Source organism: Vidua chalybeata, chromosome 31 (assembly GCF_026979565.1).
Source record: "Vidua chalybeata isolate OUT-0048 chromosome 31, bVidCha1 merged haplotype, whole genome shotgun sequence".
Classification (NCBI taxonomy): Eukaryota; Metazoa; Chordata; class Aves; order Passeriformes; family Viduidae; genus Vidua; species Vidua chalybeata.
In genome coordinates, this window is record NC_071560.1 from 345,001 (window position 1) to 365,151 (window position 20,151).

General features: G+C 53.9%; 2 protein-coding genes across 2 annotated transcripts in view; both read right to left on the bottom strand.

Annotated features, from left to right (window-relative positions):
• The window catches only part of LOC128801682 (uncharacterized), a 6,638-nt gene extending 2,632 nt beyond the window's left edge, over nt 1-4,006 (bottom strand). The window contains exons 1-3 of the mRNA XM_053967725.1: nt 3,731-4,006; nt 2,027-2,821; nt 938-1,442 (exon numbers count right to left, since the gene is read on the bottom strand). Of these exons, the coding sequence (XP_053823700.1) occupies nt 938-1,442; nt 2,027-2,821; nt 3,731-4,006 (1,576 nt within the window). The remainder of the gene's footprint in view (nt 1-937; nt 1,443-2,026; nt 2,822-3,730) is intronic.
• A 6,180-nt stretch (nt 4,007-10,186) lies between these two features.
• On the bottom strand, nt 10,187-17,703 carry LOC128801745 (zinc finger protein 418-like). The gene is made up of 2 exons (XM_053967838.1): nt 17,445-17,703; nt 10,187-11,634 (listed from the first exon to the last, which is right to left on the bottom strand). Exon 2 carries the CDS (start codon nt 11,605-11,607, stop codon nt 10,363-10,365), a length of 1,245 nt encoding a protein of 414 aa, XP_053823813.1. The 5' UTR covers nt 11,608-11,634; nt 17,445-17,703; the 3' UTR covers nt 10,187-10,362.
• Between the last annotated feature and the right edge of the window lie 2,448 nt (nt 17,704-20,151).

Below are 20,151 nucleotides of genomic sequence, written 5' to 3' on the forward strand. Positions count from 1 at the left end.
AAAGATTGGCAGCTCGGGCAGGTAGAAACAATGGCTCTTGCCTGTGCTATCGAGATCTTAAATTGTCGCACAAGAGCCGGGGCATTCTGATGGTAAAATACATGGCTGAGCCGTGCTTGCCGGAGTATGTCTGGTAAGGTGGTTGAAGTGGTTGTGGATATTTGTGTTGACATGGCTAGGAGGTCTGCTTTCCGATTACCCTCAGTGATCTCTCCGGGTAAATCGGTGTGTGCCCTTACGTGCATGATATGATAAGGTTGCTCTCTATGGGAAAGTAGCCAAATGAGATCAGAGAGTAAACTGTATAAATTTTTGTTTGAAACTTCTTTGAGGAGGGCACCTTCGGCCCTTTCTGCTACCCCAGCGACATAGGCCGACTCAGTGACCACATTCAGAGGCTGTTGAAATTTTTTGAATGCTCTCACGACTGCGGCAAGTTCCGCGATCTGGGGGGAACCCTCAACCACTTGGACGTCAGACTCCCACTTCTGACTGTCCGGGTCCTTCCAAGTGATCACCGATTTGTGGGATCTGCCCGACCCATCGGTGAACACCGTGAGAGCACCTGGAATTGGTGTTTTACTTCTAAACATTCTTAGGGCCAAATGCAATGTATCCTTAAACAATTTATGCTTAGGATAGTGAACCGAAATTTGTCCGGGGAAGCTGTCCAAAGCAATGAGCAAATTTTCATTAGTTTGCAACACCGAGTCCAATTGATCTAATGTAACAGGTAAGTAAATGCACGCAGGATCACAACCTGCGAGGGTTCAGAGGCGGTGTCGTGCCTTCATTATTAATGTGGCTAGCAATTCTGCAGGGGTCGTGATCGTCCTAGAGGGCTGGTGTGGTAGGAAGAGCCACTCTAAGATGACCAGGGGATCAGATGCTCTGTTATCCCACTGGAAGAGAAGTCCATGGAGGTGGGGGCACTTACCCAACACCGCAAAGTTCACGGGAAGGGTCCGGACCACGCGGTGTGCCTGGCGAGACTTCAGAGCAACAGCAACCCCTTGCAGGGCTTCCCGCGCGGCAGGTGTCAGCTCGCGCGGTGAGGCGAGGTCTCCGTCGCCTTGAAGCAGACAGAAGAGAGGTGACAGCTCCTCAGTCGTCAGTCCCAGGAGGGGGCGGATCCAGGTGATCGTTACGCACAGCTGCTGAAGGTCTCGCAGAGTCTTCGGATCCTCGTTGATGGTCAGTGTCTGTGGCGTCACTGTCCTTCCCGTGATGAGGAATCCGAGGTACCTCCATGGTGCTGAGAATTGGATCTTCTCTTCCGCTATCTGGAGCCCTGCAGCTTTGATAGCCTTAATAGTCTTGTCCAGTGTTGCCTTTAGGTATGTCGAGTTGGAAGCACAAACTAGCACATCATCCATGTAATGCAGGATGATGGCCTCAGGGAAAAGCCGACGCACAGGTGATAAAATCTGCGCTACAAAAGTCTGACAAATCACAGGGGAATTTTTCATCCCCTGAGGCAGGGATGTCCAATGATATCTTTTAAAAGGTTCAGCCCTATTCAATGATGGTACAGAAAAGGCGAACCTGGGAGCATCCCCGGGGTAGAGCGGAATGTTAAAAAAGCAGTCTTTGATGTCTATCACTGCTAGCTGCCAGTCTCTGGGGAGCATAGAAGGTGACGGAAGGCCTGGTTGAATGGGACCCATATCTTCTATCACATCATTAACCCTTCGCAGGTCTTGGAGCAGGCGCCACCTGTCCATGCCAGGTTTTCTAATTACAAAGACAGGGGTATTCCAAGGGCTGGTAGAAGGTGTTAAATGCCCAAGTTTCACCTGCTCGTCTACTAATTTATGAAGCGCACTCAATTTTTCTGATGGAAGGGGCCACTGATCCACCCAGACCGGTGTGTTGGTTTTCCAGGTCAGGGGTGGGGAAGTGCGCTCTGCAGTGGCCCACACTAAAAATCCCACGAAGGGCTAGGGATGTCGAGGCGGGCTCCCCATTGGCATAAAACATCCCTTCCTAATAATAGTATGTTTGAAGAGACAACAAAAGGTCTCACCGTTGCCAATTGTCCTTCCGGACCTTCCACGCACACAAGATGCCTACTCCTCAGAGAGTGGACCGCTCCGCCCACACCGGAGATCCTGCCGCAAGGGGGCACGAGCTCCCAGTCGCTGGGCCACCTCGCCTGGGGGATGATGGTCACATCAGCTCCTGTGTCTGCCATGAGCCGCATCTGCACCGACTTTCCCTGGAAAGAAAGTTTGGCATCAATTAATGGTCTTTCTTTACATACATTTTGGGTGAAGAAAACATGTCTCTCTGTGTCCGGGTCATCGTGGGTGTCCAGTACGTAAAGCAAAGCAAAAGGATCTCCTTTCCTTAAAGTAAATGGCGGATGGTTACAAATGACGGAGACGGTGATCTCCTCTCCTGGTGGAAAACACACTACCTCAGGTAAGATGGTGATTTCATTCGGCGTGTTGAAGGAGTCTTCTAAGATGAGCACGGTGGTGTCCCGACAGTCGTGGAGGGGGCCCAGGAACCCAGCAGAAACTCTCGTCAGGTCCTCATCCTGGAGAGAGATGGTGACGCTGCTGCGGAGGACCCGACGATTGCCCTGATTTAGGGTACCTGTCCGGCGGAAGAGGCGGAGTCCGTCCTCGTGGCTGCGCTGAACTGCTGGACTTGGCCGCGCGGCCACTCGTCCTCCTTGATGGTTGGAAGGCTGGGATGCTGAGAAGGGCCACTTGGTGTTGTCGCGCGGCCCCTCCTCGCGCTTCGCCGCCAGTTTCCCGCTGGCTGGTACCCTTGTCGCTGTAGATGAAACTGGTGATCTTGATAAAATGGGTTCCTAGGATATGGTCTTGGGGGGGGCAAGATAGGTTGTTGAATCTGTGGCCAGTGGGGACAGTTCACCTGGATGTGACCCAGCTGACCACAGTTAAAACAGCGCGTATTTTGTAAGTTTATCATGGCCTCTCCCACCCCTTTGCTGACAGCCAGGGCCACCGTGTGCTCCATTGACATTGCCTTTGTGCAAGCCTCCACCATCTGAGAGATGGTGGGCTCGGGGTCCTGAGGTAGTGCACGGAGAATCTTTTTTGTTTCTGAATTAGAATTAGAAATGGCCATCTTTCGTAGAAGCTCTGCACGAGCTTCTGCGTTGTCTATTTGTCTCTCAATGGCCTCTTTCAGTCTATCAACAAAAGTAATAAAAGTCTCCTCAGGCCCTTGCATGATAGAAGAAAAGTTTTGGAGGGGGGTCTTACCATTCGGTATCTTCAGGAGTGCCTCCTTTCCCGCTGCTGCTATGTCCTGAAGCAGCTCCTGTGCTAGTAGAATTTGGTCCTCCGGACTGCTGAACTCCCCTTCTCCAGCAAGGGCTTCCATTGCCTCGTCCCCCTCTCCCACCACCTCTGCGAGATCATACTTGCGCAGGAGTGGTTTCAACAGTTTTTTCCAATGAATCTCCCAGAGGTCACATTCGGTGGGAGAAAACAGTGCCTTAGCAATATACTTTAAATCATGGGGACTAGCAAACGTCCAGCAAATGTTAAGTCCAGCACATTTTTAAAGAAAGGCGAGTTTCTGCCGTAATCTTTGGCAGCCTTCCTTAACTCCTTCACCTCAGCGTATGGAATTTGCTCCCACTTTGGCTCCCTCCCCCGCCGGAGGATGACAGGTGCTGCAAAGCTGCCCAAGTCCCGTGCCAATTCCAAATCCCCATCCTTAATTGCCTCCTCTCTGATCTTTGCCCAACCCCCCCCGACTTGTTGGAATGCCGGGGGCTGCCACTCTCCTCATCCTCTTCCGAGGATGAAGCAGGCTGGGTTAGGGCACGGTGCCTCCCCCTGGCCGGTGGGTAGCGGAGACCGTGCTTCCGACAGGCCAGAATGGCCTGCTTCCGGCCTGGCTTCTTCCCGGTTCCGGTAGCGTGGGAACCGGCAGTGGCAGGAGAGGAGGAGGCGTGTCCCGACCCACCCACCGGGGTGTGACTTTCTGGTGGGGGGTTCCCACCCACGGGGGCTGGGCCCATTTGGGGGCTGGTCCCAGCCACAGGGGGCCCACTGAGGGGTGTGGTCAGAGGGAAGGAGGGGATGGGTCCCGACACAGGGGCGGCACTCGACGGAGGGGGGGGGAGGAGGCGGGGGCGAGACGGCAGGAATTTTCTGGAGTGAAGGAGAAGGAGGGGCACCATCTTGGGGCTGGTCTTTTTTCGCCATGAGGCAGGCGCCATTTTGTCCTATTTGTTCAGTTAAGTCCTCTAAAGAGCAACAGGGTTTCAAACTAGGATTAGGGTCTCTGGTATGGAGGGAACAGGAATGACATGTGTTGGGGTGGCCAGTCCCAACACACGAATGGGACAGGGAGGATCGGGAAGCAGCAGAGAGGCGGCAGCAGCTCTGTGCCGATGTATGGCAGGATCTGTCTCCCGATCCGCCCTTAGGGGAAGAGGGAATAGGATTGCGGGGGGAGGAACACGAGGTAGGTGAACTGGGGACCCAACTCTCTCCCTTCTTTTTTAACAAATTAAGAATGGAATGAAAAAGCGGAAAAAAACGACCGACTGAAATCCTCCCCTGAACTTGTAAATCGTAAATCTTTCTCCCAACTCTTCCCCAGAAATCCGGCATCAAAACATCTTCCCGTGTAGTAGCAGGAAAATGTTCAAAAATAAATTTAACAAAAGGCTTTAAATCTCTCTTATTAAAAGAAATGTTCCCTAAAACAAGGTGGGACTTAATTTGGATATAAAACTCCTGTTGAGCTGGAGACAGGCGGTTGCCCATTATATCAGGTCTCACAGCTAAATCACCCTCTTCAAAAAGGAAAAAAAAAACCCAAAAAAACAAAAAAGGGAGTTGAAGCCTAGTCAGGCGTAAGAAAAAGCGAGATAAGCATACCTCTGAAGGACACAGGCATAAAACGGGGACATCGAAGAGGGGTCTGGTGGAACTTCTGCTGGTCCGAGGGCGTTGCCGCTGCCGCGCAGCTTGAAAGTCCGTCGGTTATCAGCAGAACCCAGGAGACAGAAGCCTTCCGAACTGAAAGGGCGACTGTCCCTGGAACTGGTCCCGAACGCCGCTTGCAATCCTGGAGAAGGCTGGTCACAGAGCAGGCAATCTCCAGGAGACAGTCAAGGACTGGACCCGCTGGTGTCGGTCCCTGTTCGGGCAGCCAGTTGCCGAGCCGTGGGGGCTTTTAGCCACTCGGCACAAAGCTCGGATAGCTGGTACATCTGAGGGTCCACCAGAAGAACGGGAGGGACACTCGGGCTGCTGAAATCCTGCTCGTTTATTGAAGGGTCGCAGAAGGGGCAAACAGGGAGACAACGAAGCAGAAGGGAGGCAGATTCCGAGAGCCCCGAGGGGCAGGGTGAGGATTCTTTTACTGCGTAGGGGTAGGAGGGTTTAGCATTCAAGGGTACAATCGGGAGAAGGCTAAAGGGAGGGGAAATATAACATTAACCAGTGGGGAAAAGGGAAAGGAGTGTTCTTGGTGGAAGAACCAAAGGGAAAACGTGGAACAGAGAAGACTCTAGGCTAAGGGGCAGACTGGAACAATAACGGACAGGTCAGGGGGAGGGTACAATTCTCATACAAAAGGGGGTGAAGAACTCATACAACTGCTGTTTCCCATGGCAACCCTAGACTGACTTCCCCAACCCCTCCTCCTACAGGGTGGGGTCGATGACTCAGCAGGGAGGACCTCCAAAGGACTGGAGGGAACGCCCACACGAGGGGGAACAATGGGTGAGGGAGTAACCTGACCTCCCAAGGGGGCGGTGCCCACACCCACAGGGAGGCAGGTGGGGGTTGGGTTAAAGGTGGCGAACAAAGGACAGAAAGGGGTTGTGGGAAGAAGAGGCCCTGCCATGTGGCTGCCCTCCATCTTGGGAAGACAAAGGGATTGAGCACGTGGCCTCGGCCTCCTCAGGGAGACAAAGGAAGGGGTTTAAAGAAACAGAGCAGTGCGGGAAAGCTCTAGAACCGGGATTTTCAGCAGGGAAAAGGGGATTGGAAAAGGGGTTTAGAGTCACTTCCTTGGTATTATCCCCCTCCCCTGCTCTCCCTGATAAGTTTATAGAATGTTAGTCCCAGGATTCCTCCCCTGCCATGCCCTCATTGGTTGGTTGCCCTATACCACGCCCCCTATAAAAACCTCTGCAGACCCCCTAACTTTTGTCTTGGGGTCCCAGGTCATGGACCTAATAAATCCATCCAGTTTTACCCCAAGTCCCGTGTCGTCATCTGTTCCTGCGCCGGACCAAGCGATAACTGGGAATAGCAGAGCTCTCGGGGGGAAGGTCACGCCCCTGCTGTCGCTGCCCAGCACGCCACGACAGCGCACTCTGACATGCCAGTATTACAGAGTGCATCAAAACGAAGTGTTGACTTTTAAGTGGTAGCTTCCACAGGCTTTTTAGAACACATATCTGATCGAAAGGATCATTGTCAGGAATTTATATGCCACTATCACTCAGGTGAACTGACAGTGTGATCCTTGCCTGCAGACTAACCCCAAGAATACCCCCAGACAAAACTTGGTCAGACTGGGAGGGGCCAAGGACCCAGACAGCTGAGGTAAATTGGCTTTTCAAAACCCCCGTGGAAAGGGGGGTGTCAGTATTTATGAGTATTGACAAATACACTTTCAGGATGGCCAGAAGCATTCCCCACCAGAACTGTCAAGGTGACCAGAGTAAATAATACCGCTTTCAGAGTTCCAGTCACAATATTCCCAGACAGAGGATCACATTTTATTTCCAGAATAGTGCAAGAGACCTAGATGGTGGCTTTGAGTAGACAGGTCAAAGAAAATGAAAAGACATGTGGCTGAAACTCCAAGCAGGGAGCTACATAACATACAGCCTGGGAATTAAGTATACGTTAAGTCTCTTACAGAAAAGACTTTGGAACCACAGTGGGAAGGACCGTTCCAGATGCTTCTCACCACCCACACCACTATCAAGATTAAGTAGCAGAATGCCTGGATCCACCACACTCGAATGAAGTAGGCCCCAGAAATTGACACCAAGAGACAATGAACTGAGACTAAAACTTATTTGGGCAAAACGAGTGTATTGTGGGGGCTAGTTTGTAATTTTATTTATGGAACTGCTTTGTGTATAATTGTAACTGAAGTCCTAGAATGCCTCTATCCAAAAAAAATACTGAATGGCCTGGTCCCAGGTTCTAATCAGTACCCTGGATCTATGAGAGAGCTGGCCACTGCAGCAGGTGGACTGGCAAACTTAGAACAAGCCCTACAGTTATCCCTAAAAGGCCAGGGTCCAAGATCACAAGTTCATAGTAGGAGTGCTTGGTATGGTTCAAGATAATGTGTCTTTAGCTTTCAGTTTTATACAAGAACAGTTTTGGATGCAGCCAACAGCAGCTTTGATCATACGGGAGGGGGCGAAAGCAATTTTCCAGCTGAAATTCGAAGGATTGTCTGGGATAATGCCATTGATTCTGAATCCTGATGGACTAGGGTAAATTTTCAGATTATATAAAGAAATCTCAGAAGCATCTGTGACCTATGATCCTGCTTCTAATGTGGCCACTGCCTTTGTACTTACTGTAAGTAATGCCACTGTTTATGTTATCCACTCCATCATCGCCCTAGGATTAAATCATGAAAAATGGTGCTCTACCCCCCAGAACATCGAGTGTGGGCACGAAAGGGTAATGAAAAGTGGCAAACAGTAAACTTAGAATCTTGTGCTACTGGGGAACAACAAGGATGCATTTGTGAAAGCAATACTATTAATGCTCAAGATGTGTGTCTTGACGCTGAACAAAGTATCTGCCACTTTGAGATTCATCCAGTCACTGATCAGAAAACTGGGCTTGTATATCCTAGTAAAGATTGTGCACGCCTGGGAACTCCTTGTGCTATTGCATTTGTGCCCAGTAGGTCAAATGTACATAGTAAAGCATTAAGGGACACTTATTAACATAAGGATTTGCATTAAGTAAAAGAATTTACTTCTCATCTTATGGAAAGGGGGGAATGAGACAGGGTGAAAATTTAACAGGGTCAAAATCCATTTGGATTTAGATGAAATGTGCTGCTCTGAGCTTGCTAACATAAGTAAAACATGCTGTTTAGTCTGGTAACTGCAGCACTAGCGAAACTGCTCCAGCAGAGAAGAAAGCATGCAAATTTCCAAGCTAAAGAGATAAGAGATAAGAAAGACTCCTGGGAGCTTGAAACAGAGAGTGCAGAGTGACCCAGGAGTTCTTTCTGTACTTTCTGACAAAAAACTAGGTACAAGTGTAACTAGCTGTGAGTGTAACGTGAAATCAGCAGAATGAATACATGAACCCATTGTGAAATTCTATGAATATGTAAATTAGTAAGGGGTAATAAACAAGGATCGGGAGTCCTCAGGAGCACGCATGTCCTTTGAAAGGAAACAATCCCTACGTGCGCCCAGCGCTGTAATAAACATACCGTCCCTACACATCTTTATTAGAATTGTGGGTTCTTGATTTTTTACCGCTATTCAGTGGGGACCTTGATCTTTCACCTCCAGGATGCCCTACACCACTATCGTGTCCCCTCCCTAGGCCACTGCCCTGACCCCTCCCTGGGCTGGACCCTGGCCAACCTCGGGGACACCCCAGGGACCAGCTGGGCCTGTGTGAGAGCCCTGGGCAGCGCCTGGCAGCGTGTGCTGGACAGGCTCATGGACAGCTGGGCCCGGGTGGCCAAGGAGACCACCAAGCTCCGTGACGCCTGCAGGGATGCAGCCACCAGGAGGGGACAGCCGGTGGATGCGGCCATCAGGAGGGAGCAGCGGCTGGAGCTGTACCTGGGGCTGCTGGGGGACTTGGTGGCCGCGTGTGACGAAGCCACCGCGATCCCCCAGGAGCTGCAGCGCCGCTTCGGGGACATCGAGTTAGCCCTGGAGGGGACAACGCAGGTGTCCCCTGATTTCCGTTCAGCCTTGGTGGTCACGGTGGCCGAGGCCGAGCAGCTGTGGGAGGCCAGTGCCCACCAGGCCAAACATCACCTGCTGGGGACACTTGGGGAAATCAACTCCCTCTTCTTCTGTCCCTCTCCTGGCCACAGTGGCCACGCAGTGGCTGAGCAAAGCCAAAGAGCCACCGAGGACATCTCAAGGTTGCTGTGGACAGAGCAACATCACCACTGGGCCGCCATGGGCTGGGGGTCACCTCTGCAGAGACTTGGGGACATTCTGAGGACACTTTGGGAGCACTTGGGGACACTTGGGGAAGGCGTGTGGCGACGCTGGTGGGGGCAGGGGGGTGAATGAGCCTCCCCTCAGTGCCTTGCAGGAGACCCGGCTGTGATTTGGGGACTGGGGGGGTCCCCAGGCAGCCCCCGCTGCTGAGCACTGACCCTTCCCCAGGGTCACCACCTTCAGTGCCCCCAACCACACCTCGAGCACTGACCGCCCCCACCAGGCACTGGGACGAGTGGAGACCTCCCTTCTCGGTTTTCTGGTGGTCGAGATGACCCCGAGATTGTGAAAAGTCCTTTTCTCCCAGCCCCGCGGCCAAAGAAGAAGTCGAGATGCGCAGCTTTGCTTCTCAAGGTCGTTTATTTTCTCTTATCAATAACATGCTTTGTCCGCTCTGCTGAGCTCTGTCCAGCAGGTCAGTCTGTGGCAGTCTCCCTGCCCTCAGGGCGGTGTTTACCTTTTACACTAAAAACTACCTGTACTATGTTTACAATAACGTGCCAATATCTATCATTTCTATGGGACAGTGTGACTCTACCTTCAACCAATAGAAAAGTGTCACCATCACAGCAAGACATGGAGGGCAAGAAGGAGGAGAAGAAGGTCAGGACAAGCCCAAATCCCTCCATCTTGTCCCCTTGAACCCCTTATTTTAAAACCCTAAAATTCTACTTTTTCACCCTGTGTTAATTCACCTACCACACTACTCAAACTCTTGTGGCTTGTAATTCCTCACACAAAGCTGGCCATTTTCTCCAGGGGCTAAAACCAAAGCCACAGGTGTTCTTGACACCGTGCCAAGGTCTCCGAGCCCCCTGCAGAAGCTCAAACCATCCAGGGCAGCCAGAGGGATGTCCTGGATTCCGACAACCCCCCAGTCATAGAGCACCGGGACCCCCCTGTGCATTGCCTCATCCCATTCACTGACCCCCCCCAAAACACTTGGGACCCCCCCTAAGCTATGAGCCCCCGCCCAGTGCGCCAGGACCCCCCACTCACGGCCCCTCCCCTCCACCCAATTGGGATCACCAGGGCTCTGCCCAATGGGGGTCCCTGAGGATCATCCAGCCCGGAGCCTCCCATGGGGGATGGAGCTGGAGCAGCGCACGAAGCTCTTCCCTCACTCTCCTCCCTCACTCGAAGCTCTTCCCTCACTCAGGGCACTCACAGGGCTTCCCTTAGTGGTGCCTCTGTTGGTGTTTCGTCAAGGTTGAGCTTGTGGAGAAGCTCTTCCCACACTCCCCACACTCGTAGGGCCTCTCCCCAGTGTGGATGCGCCGGTGGATGGTGAGGCTGGAGTTGTGCTTGAAGCCCTTCCCGCAGTCGGGGCAGCGGAAGGGCCTCTCCTCTGTGTGAATCCGCTCATGTTTGAGGAGATCGGAGGTGGTCTGAAACCTCTTCCCACACTGGGGACACTCGTAGGGCCTCTCCCCAGTGTGGATGCACTGGTGTGTTCTCAGGCCTGAGCTCTGCCCAAAGCTCTTCCCACACTCCCCACACTTACAGGGCCGTTCCCCAGTGTGGATCCTCTGGTGCCGGATCAGGTTGGAGCACTGAGTGAATCCCTTCCCACATTCCAAGCACTCGTAGGGCCGTTCCCCAGTGTGGACTACCTGGTGCTGGTTCAGTTTGGAGCTCTCTCTGAAGCTCTTCCCACACTCCCCACACTCGTAGGGCCGTTCCCCAGTGTGGATCCTCTGGTGCCGGATCAGGGTGGAGCTGTCTCTGAAGCTCTTCCCACACTCCCCACACTCGTAGGGCCGTTCCCCAGTGTGGATCCTCTGGTGCTGGATCAGACTGGAGCTGTCTCTGAAGCTCTTCCCACACTCCCCACACTCATAGGGCCGTTCCCCAGTGTGGATCCTCTGGTGCTGGATCAGACTGGAGCTCCAGCTGAAGCCCTTCCCACACTCGCCACACTCGTAGGGTCGTTCCCCAGTGTGGATCCTCTGGTGCCGGATTAGGCTGGAGCTCCGGCTGAAGCCCTTCCCACACTCTCCACATACGTAGGGCCATTCCCCAGTGTGGATCACCTGCTGCTGGTTCAGGTTGGAGCTGTCTCTGAAGCTCTTCCCACACTCCTCACACTCGTAGGGCCGTTCCCCAGTGTGGATCCTCTGGTGCCGGATCAGGTTGGACCTCACTCTGAAGCTCTTCCCACATCTCCCACACTCGTAGGGCCGTTCCCCAGTGTGGATCCTCTGGTGCCGGATCAGGCTGGAGCTCCGGCTGAAGCCCTGCCCACATTCCAAGCACTTGTGCGGCTTCTCCCTGCCATGAGCCTTCTCCACCAGCTCCAAGCTCCGGCTGGATCTCCAGCCGCCTTCCTGGCTCAGGGGGGCTCTTTCCTCCCCGCAGCTCCCTGGGCTGGGTTTGCAGCCACTCCCCGGGCAGGATCTCTGGGGCTTCTCCTCCTCCTCCATCCAGCCACGCCCTGGCAATGACAAATCCTGGTTTGGGGAAAAAACAAGAGGAGAGCACCTTGGACTGGAGGTTCCTCCCTGCCCAAGTCCATCTCAGGAAGTCAAAGGGAATCTTGTGCCTGGAAGAACCTTCAAAACACCAAGATTCAGCCCAGAAATCCTGCAAACTTCAAGACACAGATCAAAAACTCCCCAAACATCACAAGTCAGCAAAATCCTCCTCCAAAAGATAAAGATTCAGCTGCCACATAAAACCAAACACCAACATTTAGCCCAAGAAAGCTCAGAAACACCAAGATTCACCCCTGTGAAAATCGTGGATCCCCCTCCAGTCACCTGCTGCATGTGGGGGGAGCAGCGCTCCTGGGGCTGGGGGGAGGCTGCAGATACAGGGAGGGATGGAACCTTGTGCTGCTTCCTGTTTCTGCTCCTCCTCCTCCTCCTCCTCCTGTGTCTCTGCTCTTCCTCCCACTCCTCTTCCTCCTGCTACTCCTCCTTCTCCTGCACAATCCCACCGTCTCCTGCCACATGCAGCGTTTGACCATTTTCTTCCTCAACCCTGCTTCTCCTTCCCTTCTCCTCCTGCCCCCAGGCCCAGCACCCACTGCCGGCTCCCTCTTCCCCCCAAACCCACAGCATCCCAGCGCAGGGGCAGGGATGGAGCTGGGGCAGGTCGGGCTGGGGCAGCGCTGGGCTCTCGGCCGCCTCCGCCCGCACTCGGTCCCCACTGCAGCCGCTCCCGCCAGGACAGCACGGGGGGGCCCGGCCTTGGCGCTGCCCCACTCCCACCTCCCCAAATTCCCCTCGCGGGGGGCGCTGGGGCCGAGGGGGGGGCGCAGGTGGGGTCCAGGTGGGGAAGGCTGGGAGCTGCGAGTCTGCCTGGCAACTGGTGAGTCATCAGCGCCGCGCGCTCTGATTGGCTGAGCTCTGCCTGAGGGCTGGGGCTGCAGCAAAGAGGGGACACCCTGCTCCAGGGGGGATCTCCCACAAACGGGGCACCCCCATGAAAGGAACAAGAGGAAAGTGTCTTTACAAACAGATGCTGTCAATCTGCTCGGAGATAGGGCCAGGGACCTGTACATAAGGAAGTGACAGGAGAAGCCATCGGTTTCAGAAAATGGTATCAATTGATGACACAGACTGCTGCTCAGCCAAGGTCCTGCTCAATCCATGAACTTCCAGAAGAACAACAAAGCCTTAACACAGCCATGAATATCGTTTGCTAGACAATAGTGGGGTGCATATGAAGGGGGTATGAAGTAGGTGGATTGGGAAGTTTGTAGCTCTCAAGTACTTCAGCCAGTGGGGAAAGGGAGAGGGAGATGTGGCCAGGAGAATTAGCATGAAAAGGAGGCTGTGTCCTCCCACAATGGGAGAGATCCCATGGGCAATGTCCCATGGCCTCTCCCATTTTTAGGAATGAAATTACTTTTACAGGAGTCCTCTGTCTGCTTTCTGGACAGAAACCTCTGCTGATGTCAATTTTTCCACACACCCTGGGGCTCATCCGGAATTCCTTCCACCGTCCGCAGCGGCGGGCAGGGAGTGCAGCTGAAGGTGCCTCACCCACTTTGGGTGATCGGCTCCCTTGGCTGGCAGCGGCACCGGGGATTGATTGGGGACCCGGCAGTGACCAGGAGACAGACGAGTGACACATCAGGGGGGTCTGTGAGGAGGCAGCAGGGAGAGAGCACTGAAAATCTCATCCGTGAGTGCACTGGGATCTTCGGGGAGTGAACATGGCAGGGCACCTAGGGAGGGCAGAAAGGGGAAAGCCAGGGTGGGGTCCTGGCCAAAGGGATGATGAGCCCAAAATGTCTCTGAAGGGTCCCCTGGGAAAATGTTGAGGTCGTTTGCACATTCCCCCAGAGGTAATTAAGGACATGGACACCCAGGGGGCAATAAGGGAAGTGGAGAAGGGATTTGGACAACAGGGGATGGATGGTGTTGGTGTGCTGGGAAGGGATCGGGTGAAGGGGAGTGTGCAGCAATATGGGGAAGGCAAGAAGCAGCAGGAGGGATCAATGTGCCAAGAAAAAGAATGAAGGAAAAGAGGAGGAAGAGAAAAACACAGAGCACTGAGATGTTTTCCAGCACTGTTTTATGCTCAGAATTTGCCAGCTGATCCAGATCCTCTCCATCCCCGGTTTCCAGGACAGGAAAAGAAGGAGGTCAGGATGTCAGGGGGTTTCTCTGCAGTGGGCAGCGGCAGCACCGGGCGCAGAGCTGCGGGACCGGGAGCACGGGCTGGGGGCCTGTGGGGAGCTGCGGGGCCGGGCCAGGGCTGTGGGGCAGCCGGGGCTCAGCGCTGGGCGCTGCCTGACCCCACCAGCCCCGGGCAGGGCCGGCACTGGCCCCCGGCCCCCAGGAGGCTGCGGGACGCCCTGGCCGCTGCCCGGCCCCGGGGAGCTGCCGGCCCTGCCCGCCGGGGGGGCCGCCTTTGGACACTGCGGCAGGACAGGGACCGGCTCTGCCATACGGGCTCTGGAGGGGACCCTGAGCACAAGCAGGAAAACAAAGCAACAGCTGGGAAATGCAGAGTGTACATGCAAGGAGCAGGATTTTCTATTACTGGTTTGGGTCGCTGGAGAAAGGAAAGATTTTGCAGAAAGCTCAGCAGCTCTCAGAGGATGAGCACCCACAGGCACTGAGCAGGGCTGCAGCAGTGGCAGAAGAAGGCCCTGGAGCACTTGGGCACAAAGGCACAGCAGCTGAATGCAAGGAGGGATGAGCCAAAGGCCAAGCTGAAGGCAAAGGCCATGGCACAGTTCCTACAGCCCCTCAGGGATCAACCCCAGGGCCCAAGGGGGCCCCAGCACCCAGGGGATGGGGTCGGCCACAAGCACCTGGCAGAGGCATTGCGCTCCTGGGCAGGGGAGAGCCCACCCAAACAGCCCCTGGCAAGGAGTCAGGGCTGGAAACCAAGATGCCATGGGTACAGCTTTTGCCATTGGCTTTGGCAAGAAGAAGAGCCAGACCCAGGGCCGATATTCATTTGTCTCCCTTGCAATTCATCCTGGCAATTCCTTACCCTGCTAATTCTCCACCTAGTGCAGGCTGGAGATAAGGGATGGACATCTAAAGCAGTCTGTGGCCACAATCCTGTCTCTTGTGAAATCTCTGCCACAGGAAGCTGGGCTGGCACAGAGCCTGCCTTGGCACTTTGCTGTTGCCAACATCCAAGCAGGACATCGGGCCCTGCCTAAGGACTGCAAAGCAGCACCACTGCTGGCCAAGTGGCGTGGCCCGTGCCAAGTGGCCCTGAGGCCAGAAACAGCCGCCAGCACAGCTGAACACGGGGGGACCCCTCAGCCTCGGCTCCAGGGCTCTGAAGCCCCGGAGATTTGCACTTCCCGCCTGCAGCAGGAGGATGGGAGGCCCCCACTGAGCCTGCACTGAAGGCAGCGCAGCAGCAGCCAGGCCTCCACAGCGGGGCAAGGCCCTGGGCCTGCCCACACATCCTCTGCTCAAATCCTCCGCCTGCCCACCCTCCTTTGGCATCTCCAGACACCGGGGCCAATCCTTGCTGCCACTGCTGCAGCTTCAGTGCTTTCTGTGCCTGCACTGCCGCAGCTGCTGGGGAACACAACGGCACAATTCCACTCTGCCTCTCACTTACACTCACACACTGCGCTGCCTGCCATTGCATCCATGGAAAATACACCAGGGCATCGACTTCAACCTTTTCAACATTTGATTTCTCTACTCAGGCTTGCTTTGCCTTGGCATCGGGCAATGAAAGGTTAAAGGTTTTTTTTAAGGGATGTCCCACCACTCCATGGAGATGAGTTGAACAGCTCAACACTCTGCGAATGGCCCAAAGGATACCCACAAAGATAACGACCAGCAGCAAAACAGCAACGCCCAGCAGCAAACAGCAACCAACACCTACCCCAGACACTGCCCCCGCAGAGCTGGAGACACCTGCTCTGCAAAAGGCTGAGAAGGAAATCCAGCAGTTCCCACATAATTAACATCAGAAGCAAACAAATCCGGGTCCAATAGGAACACAAATACTAAAAACTGCACGACTGAAACTATAGAACATTAAACCAATGGGTTCAGATTGGTTCAGACCGTATCAAATTTGGGGAAAATCTAGTAAAACCCACGTGTCACAGAACGATTTTCTCTGCAGAGCCGGGCTATGTGGGGATGGAATGATTTCTGTTGCACATCCTGGCCAGAATCAATAATGCCTTGACTCTAACATTAAACATATTGGTGGAGTTTTTCTTTTTCCTGCAGCTTCAGTGCAAAGTTTATAGCATTAGAATGTTTTTTGTAATAATCCTACTTCTGTATTGCCAGTTAGGTTTGGGTCAGGGATGGGAGAATGACTTTTTACTCCAAAGAGAAGTAGAAAAAACTTAATTGCCTCGAAATTTTTTTGGCTATGTTTGTGCGTGGCTCATAGTGATGGCAAAATTTTGCTCTGGGTTTGTCGACGTTCACCTTTAGGCTGCATTTTGCAAAACGAGAAGAGATTTAAAGGTGACCCTTTAACTCAGAAACAGTAAAGAGATGATTTGAGGGAAAAAAAAAAAAAAAAGCATCAGGTTGTGGGGGGGCCACATGTGAGGCTGCTGAAGGCTGCTCTGGGAGAGAAGCTGCATTCCAGGCAGCCAGCAGAGGAGCTTTAGAAATGCAAATTAACACTGCTGGGGCAAAGTGCGGACAATGTACCCGGCTCTTCTTGCCTGGGGCAGGAATTGGGCTGATTCCCTCTGCCCCTCACCCCAAGTTCTGCCTGCTTGCACAGATGCAATTGGCACAGCTGAAGGCAGAGCCCATGGTCAGGAGCTCTGACTCTGCAACAGAAATGGGTGAAGCTGCAAAGGGAAACAGCAAATGGAGAATGCTGTGAAAACTGCACTAAAATAAGGGGGGGATCATCCCTCTGCCCACTCCAACATGTGCTGTCACTGTCTATGCTATACAGGGAGCATCAGAGCACTGGGGTTTTTGCTCTAACAAGTTCAGGGAAATCAGTCGAAATTCAAGTACTTGATGATGTAAATAGAAAAAAAGCGGTCAATTGATGCAGCCCCGGCTGGAGGGAGCGCCCAAAAATGGGGAAAAGATGAAGGGCCACCAGAACAAATCCTACAACCAAAGGGGACCCGGGAAGAACAAAACAGAGTCAGTGAGTGAATCTGCCTGGAGACAGGGCCAGGGACTTGTAGATAAAGAAGTAACGGGAGAAACCATCAGTTCCAATAAATGTTACAAACTCAATACAGACAGCTGCTCAAAGTCCCGCTAAATTCCTCAACTTCCAGAAGAACAAAGACTTCACAGAGCCACGAATATCGGCTGTTATACACAAGGAGGGTGCACATTAACGAGGACAGGCAGCAGGCGCATCGGGAAGTCGGAACCTCCCGAGTCCCTCAGGCAGCGGGCAAAGACAGAGGGAGATGCGGCCGGGAAAATGAGCATAAAAAGGAGGCTGCGTACTACAGCAAGGGCAGAGAGCGCACGGCAAATGCCCCACGGCCTCTCCCTCTGCCCAGCAATAAAGTCACTTTGACAGGACTCCTCGGTCTCCTCTGGGCACAGAAGCCTCCGGCGACGTGAATTTCCCCGCACGCTCCCGGCGACGGGGCAGCCACCTCTGTCCCACCCACAGCGACCGGGACGAGGCAGCGCTGCTCCGGCAGCGGCTCCTGCCCAGGCAGCGGCGGGAAGGAGAGCGCGGGCAGCCGCTCCCGCAGCGCCCTCGGCCCAGGGCCACCACGGGCCGGACACGGCACAAGCAAGCCGCCGCAGCCCCCTGCCGCCCCCTCCGCCCGCAGCGAGCCCCGAGCCCCCGCAGAACCCAGCGCGGCTCCCACCTGCGCCGGGGCCGCCTCCCAGCTCCGCCAATGCCGCCTCCCCGGCCTCCGGCCGCTGCCGCCGCTCCCGGGCCCGCACAGACGCTCCGCCAATGGCGCCGCTGCCCAGCCAGGGCCGCCCTCAGGCCGCCAGCGGGGCCGTGCTTCGCCCCGCTCTCACCAATCAGCGCGCCACAACCACGACTGACGGCACAGCCGGCCAATCGCAGCGAGGGGCGGGCTCTGCACACGGCACCGCCTCGCCCCGCGCTCTCAGGGCCCCCCGGGCTGGGCGAGGGCAAAGCCGCAGCTGAGGAACAGCCCTGGAACGGGCCCGGGCCCGGGCCGGCATCCAGCGCAAACACAAACAAACTTCTCCGCACCTCCCGACACGGCTTTCCCGGCCCTGCGCCTTCGCTGCCTCCGCCTCTGCGGCAAGCCCACGAGCCCCACTTCTCCTGCCCCTAATTAGCAGCATCAGTGCAGCGCTTGGATTTCCCCCAAAAAGGGAAAACCGCCCAAAGCCCTGGGGGTGAGTGGGGGAGGGGAGCAATTTCTGGCAGAAAACTCCAAAACCTGCGAGCAGGAGAATGAGAAGTCAAGGAAGAGCCTTGGATGCAGCTTTCCCCCAGGCCTCCCTCCTTCCAGCTGCACCTCCTCCCCCGGCAGGGCAGGAGACAGGGAATGGGGCCATGCTCAGTTCATCCCCCGTGCCTTCTCCCTCTGCTCAGGGACAGGAGTCGTTCCCCTGCTGCACCCTGCGCTCTCTCCCACCGGAGACTTGTCCAGGAACTTCTCCGAGCGGAGTCCATCCCCTGGGGCACAGCCCCCCTCCAAGTGCTGCAGCGTGGGTCACTGTGCCACGGGCTCAGTCCTTCCAGGACAGGCTGCTCCAGCGGGGGCCCCTCTGCCCACGGGCTCACAGCCTCCTCTCAGGCATCCCCGTGCTCCAGCCTGGCTCCTCCAGGGGCTGCAGGGGGATCTCTGCATCCCCACGCATCTGCAGGGGGATCTCTGCAGCCCCATTGTTATAAATGAATCAGCCAATTTAATGATTCGAGGAATTTATTAAATCAAATCCAAGTAAAAATTGGAAAAGCCACAAGCAAAACAGCGCCGAGCCAGGCGATCGGAGCTGGGTTCAGGCTCTGCAGCTCCGTGCCCCTGGCAGGTCACAAGGTGCTGATTCCGCAGGGGTTTTTTGTGTTGTTTTCAGACCTAGCAGGATTCCTGGGGGGTCTTCCTGTTCCCTCTCATGGATCTTGCCCCTTTCCACATATTAATGCATGTTCTTTTCTTGTGCACAGTTTTCCCCGGAATACTCTGATTGCTGAAATCCTGTTAGACGGTAATCTTGAATATCTTGTTCTGGTGAGGAATATTCATTTTATGGGTTCAATGCTTATCTTCTAGACGGAATAATCCTTCAGAATAACCATCCTTTGAGACAGGAATTCATCTTGTGTATATTGTTCTTTCACTTGATTCCATTTAAAATGATACTGTATTTTTTTTAGTCCTGAGCACGAATTTATTTTAAATCATATATTATACCCATGGATCTGCAGGGGGATCTCTGCATCCCCACGGATCTCTGCATCCAGCACCGCCGTCTTTGGAGGCGCCAGGAATAGGCTGAGCTCTGCCTGAAGCTCTTCTCACCTTCCCCACACCCTTCCCGGCACAGGGAGGGTTTTAGCTCCTCACAGCTCCCCGGGCTGGGTTTGCAGCCCCTCCTCGTGTGGGATATCTGGGCACTTAAGCGAGGACAAGCATGTTTTGTGAACAAAGGAATAACTCTTAATAACTATTCACTGTTGCATATTCATACATACTTCATGGTTATGCATACATTCTATTTGAAATAAGAAACTCTGTCTGGAATATGTCAACTCCTTCTTTTAATCCCCACGGCGTCTTGGACTCTGAGCAAGGCCTGAAGAAATTAGCTTCTTCTGATAAGAAACCCATAAATTCCTGTTCTCTGGCAGATCCAGGTGGTCTGTGACTGTTATCTCGAAACGAGGATCTCGTTCTTTAAAAAAAGAAAACCACAAAGATTGTTTCTATTTTAAGTACAAAACTACATTTCCCATTCTATTAAAATGTTAATACAGCACTCCTGGTCAATATAATACATATCGTATTCAATTTAATATTTGCAAAAAGCCAATCATAAAAGATGCATTTTTCACCGAGGGCATCCCGAGGCTGCTGCAGGGACAGCGATGTCACCGCTGTGACGTCACTGGGGACGGTGACATCATCGGGGACATTGCTGCTGTCACTTGTCCCCTCTCCCCTCCCCACACGGGATTTGAGACAAATGTGGGGAATTTTCTGGGAATTTTCATTGGAATTGTCCCAAATGCTGATGGGAATTCCTGGGGTGACGTCACTGGGGACACTTGGGGACACTCTGAGGACGCTCTGGGGACACTCATGGAGGCGGGGGCGGCTCAGGGGGCGAGTGACCCCCTCGGTGCCTTGCAGCAGAGGCAGCTTTCTGCTGTGGCTGCAGCAGAGCCGGGTTATGAATGACAATAGAATAATTGGCTTCTGCATTTCTGCATTGGCCTCTGCACGTTCTTATTGATCACAAGGACTTTGCTATGGTACTTGATATTGATAGTGGTTATTGATGATTCCTTGAAGCTTCTCGCTGGTACAATAAAATCGATCCGTTTATGTGTGCACCGTGTAACCAATTGAATGCTAGAGTAATAAA

Bases quoted from the DNA above. Each gene is read 5' to 3' on its own strand.
- LOC128801745 (XM_053967838.1), bottom strand. From the start codon at position 11,607: ATGGAGGAGGAGGAGAAGCCCCAGAGATCCTGCCCGGGGAGTGGCTGC.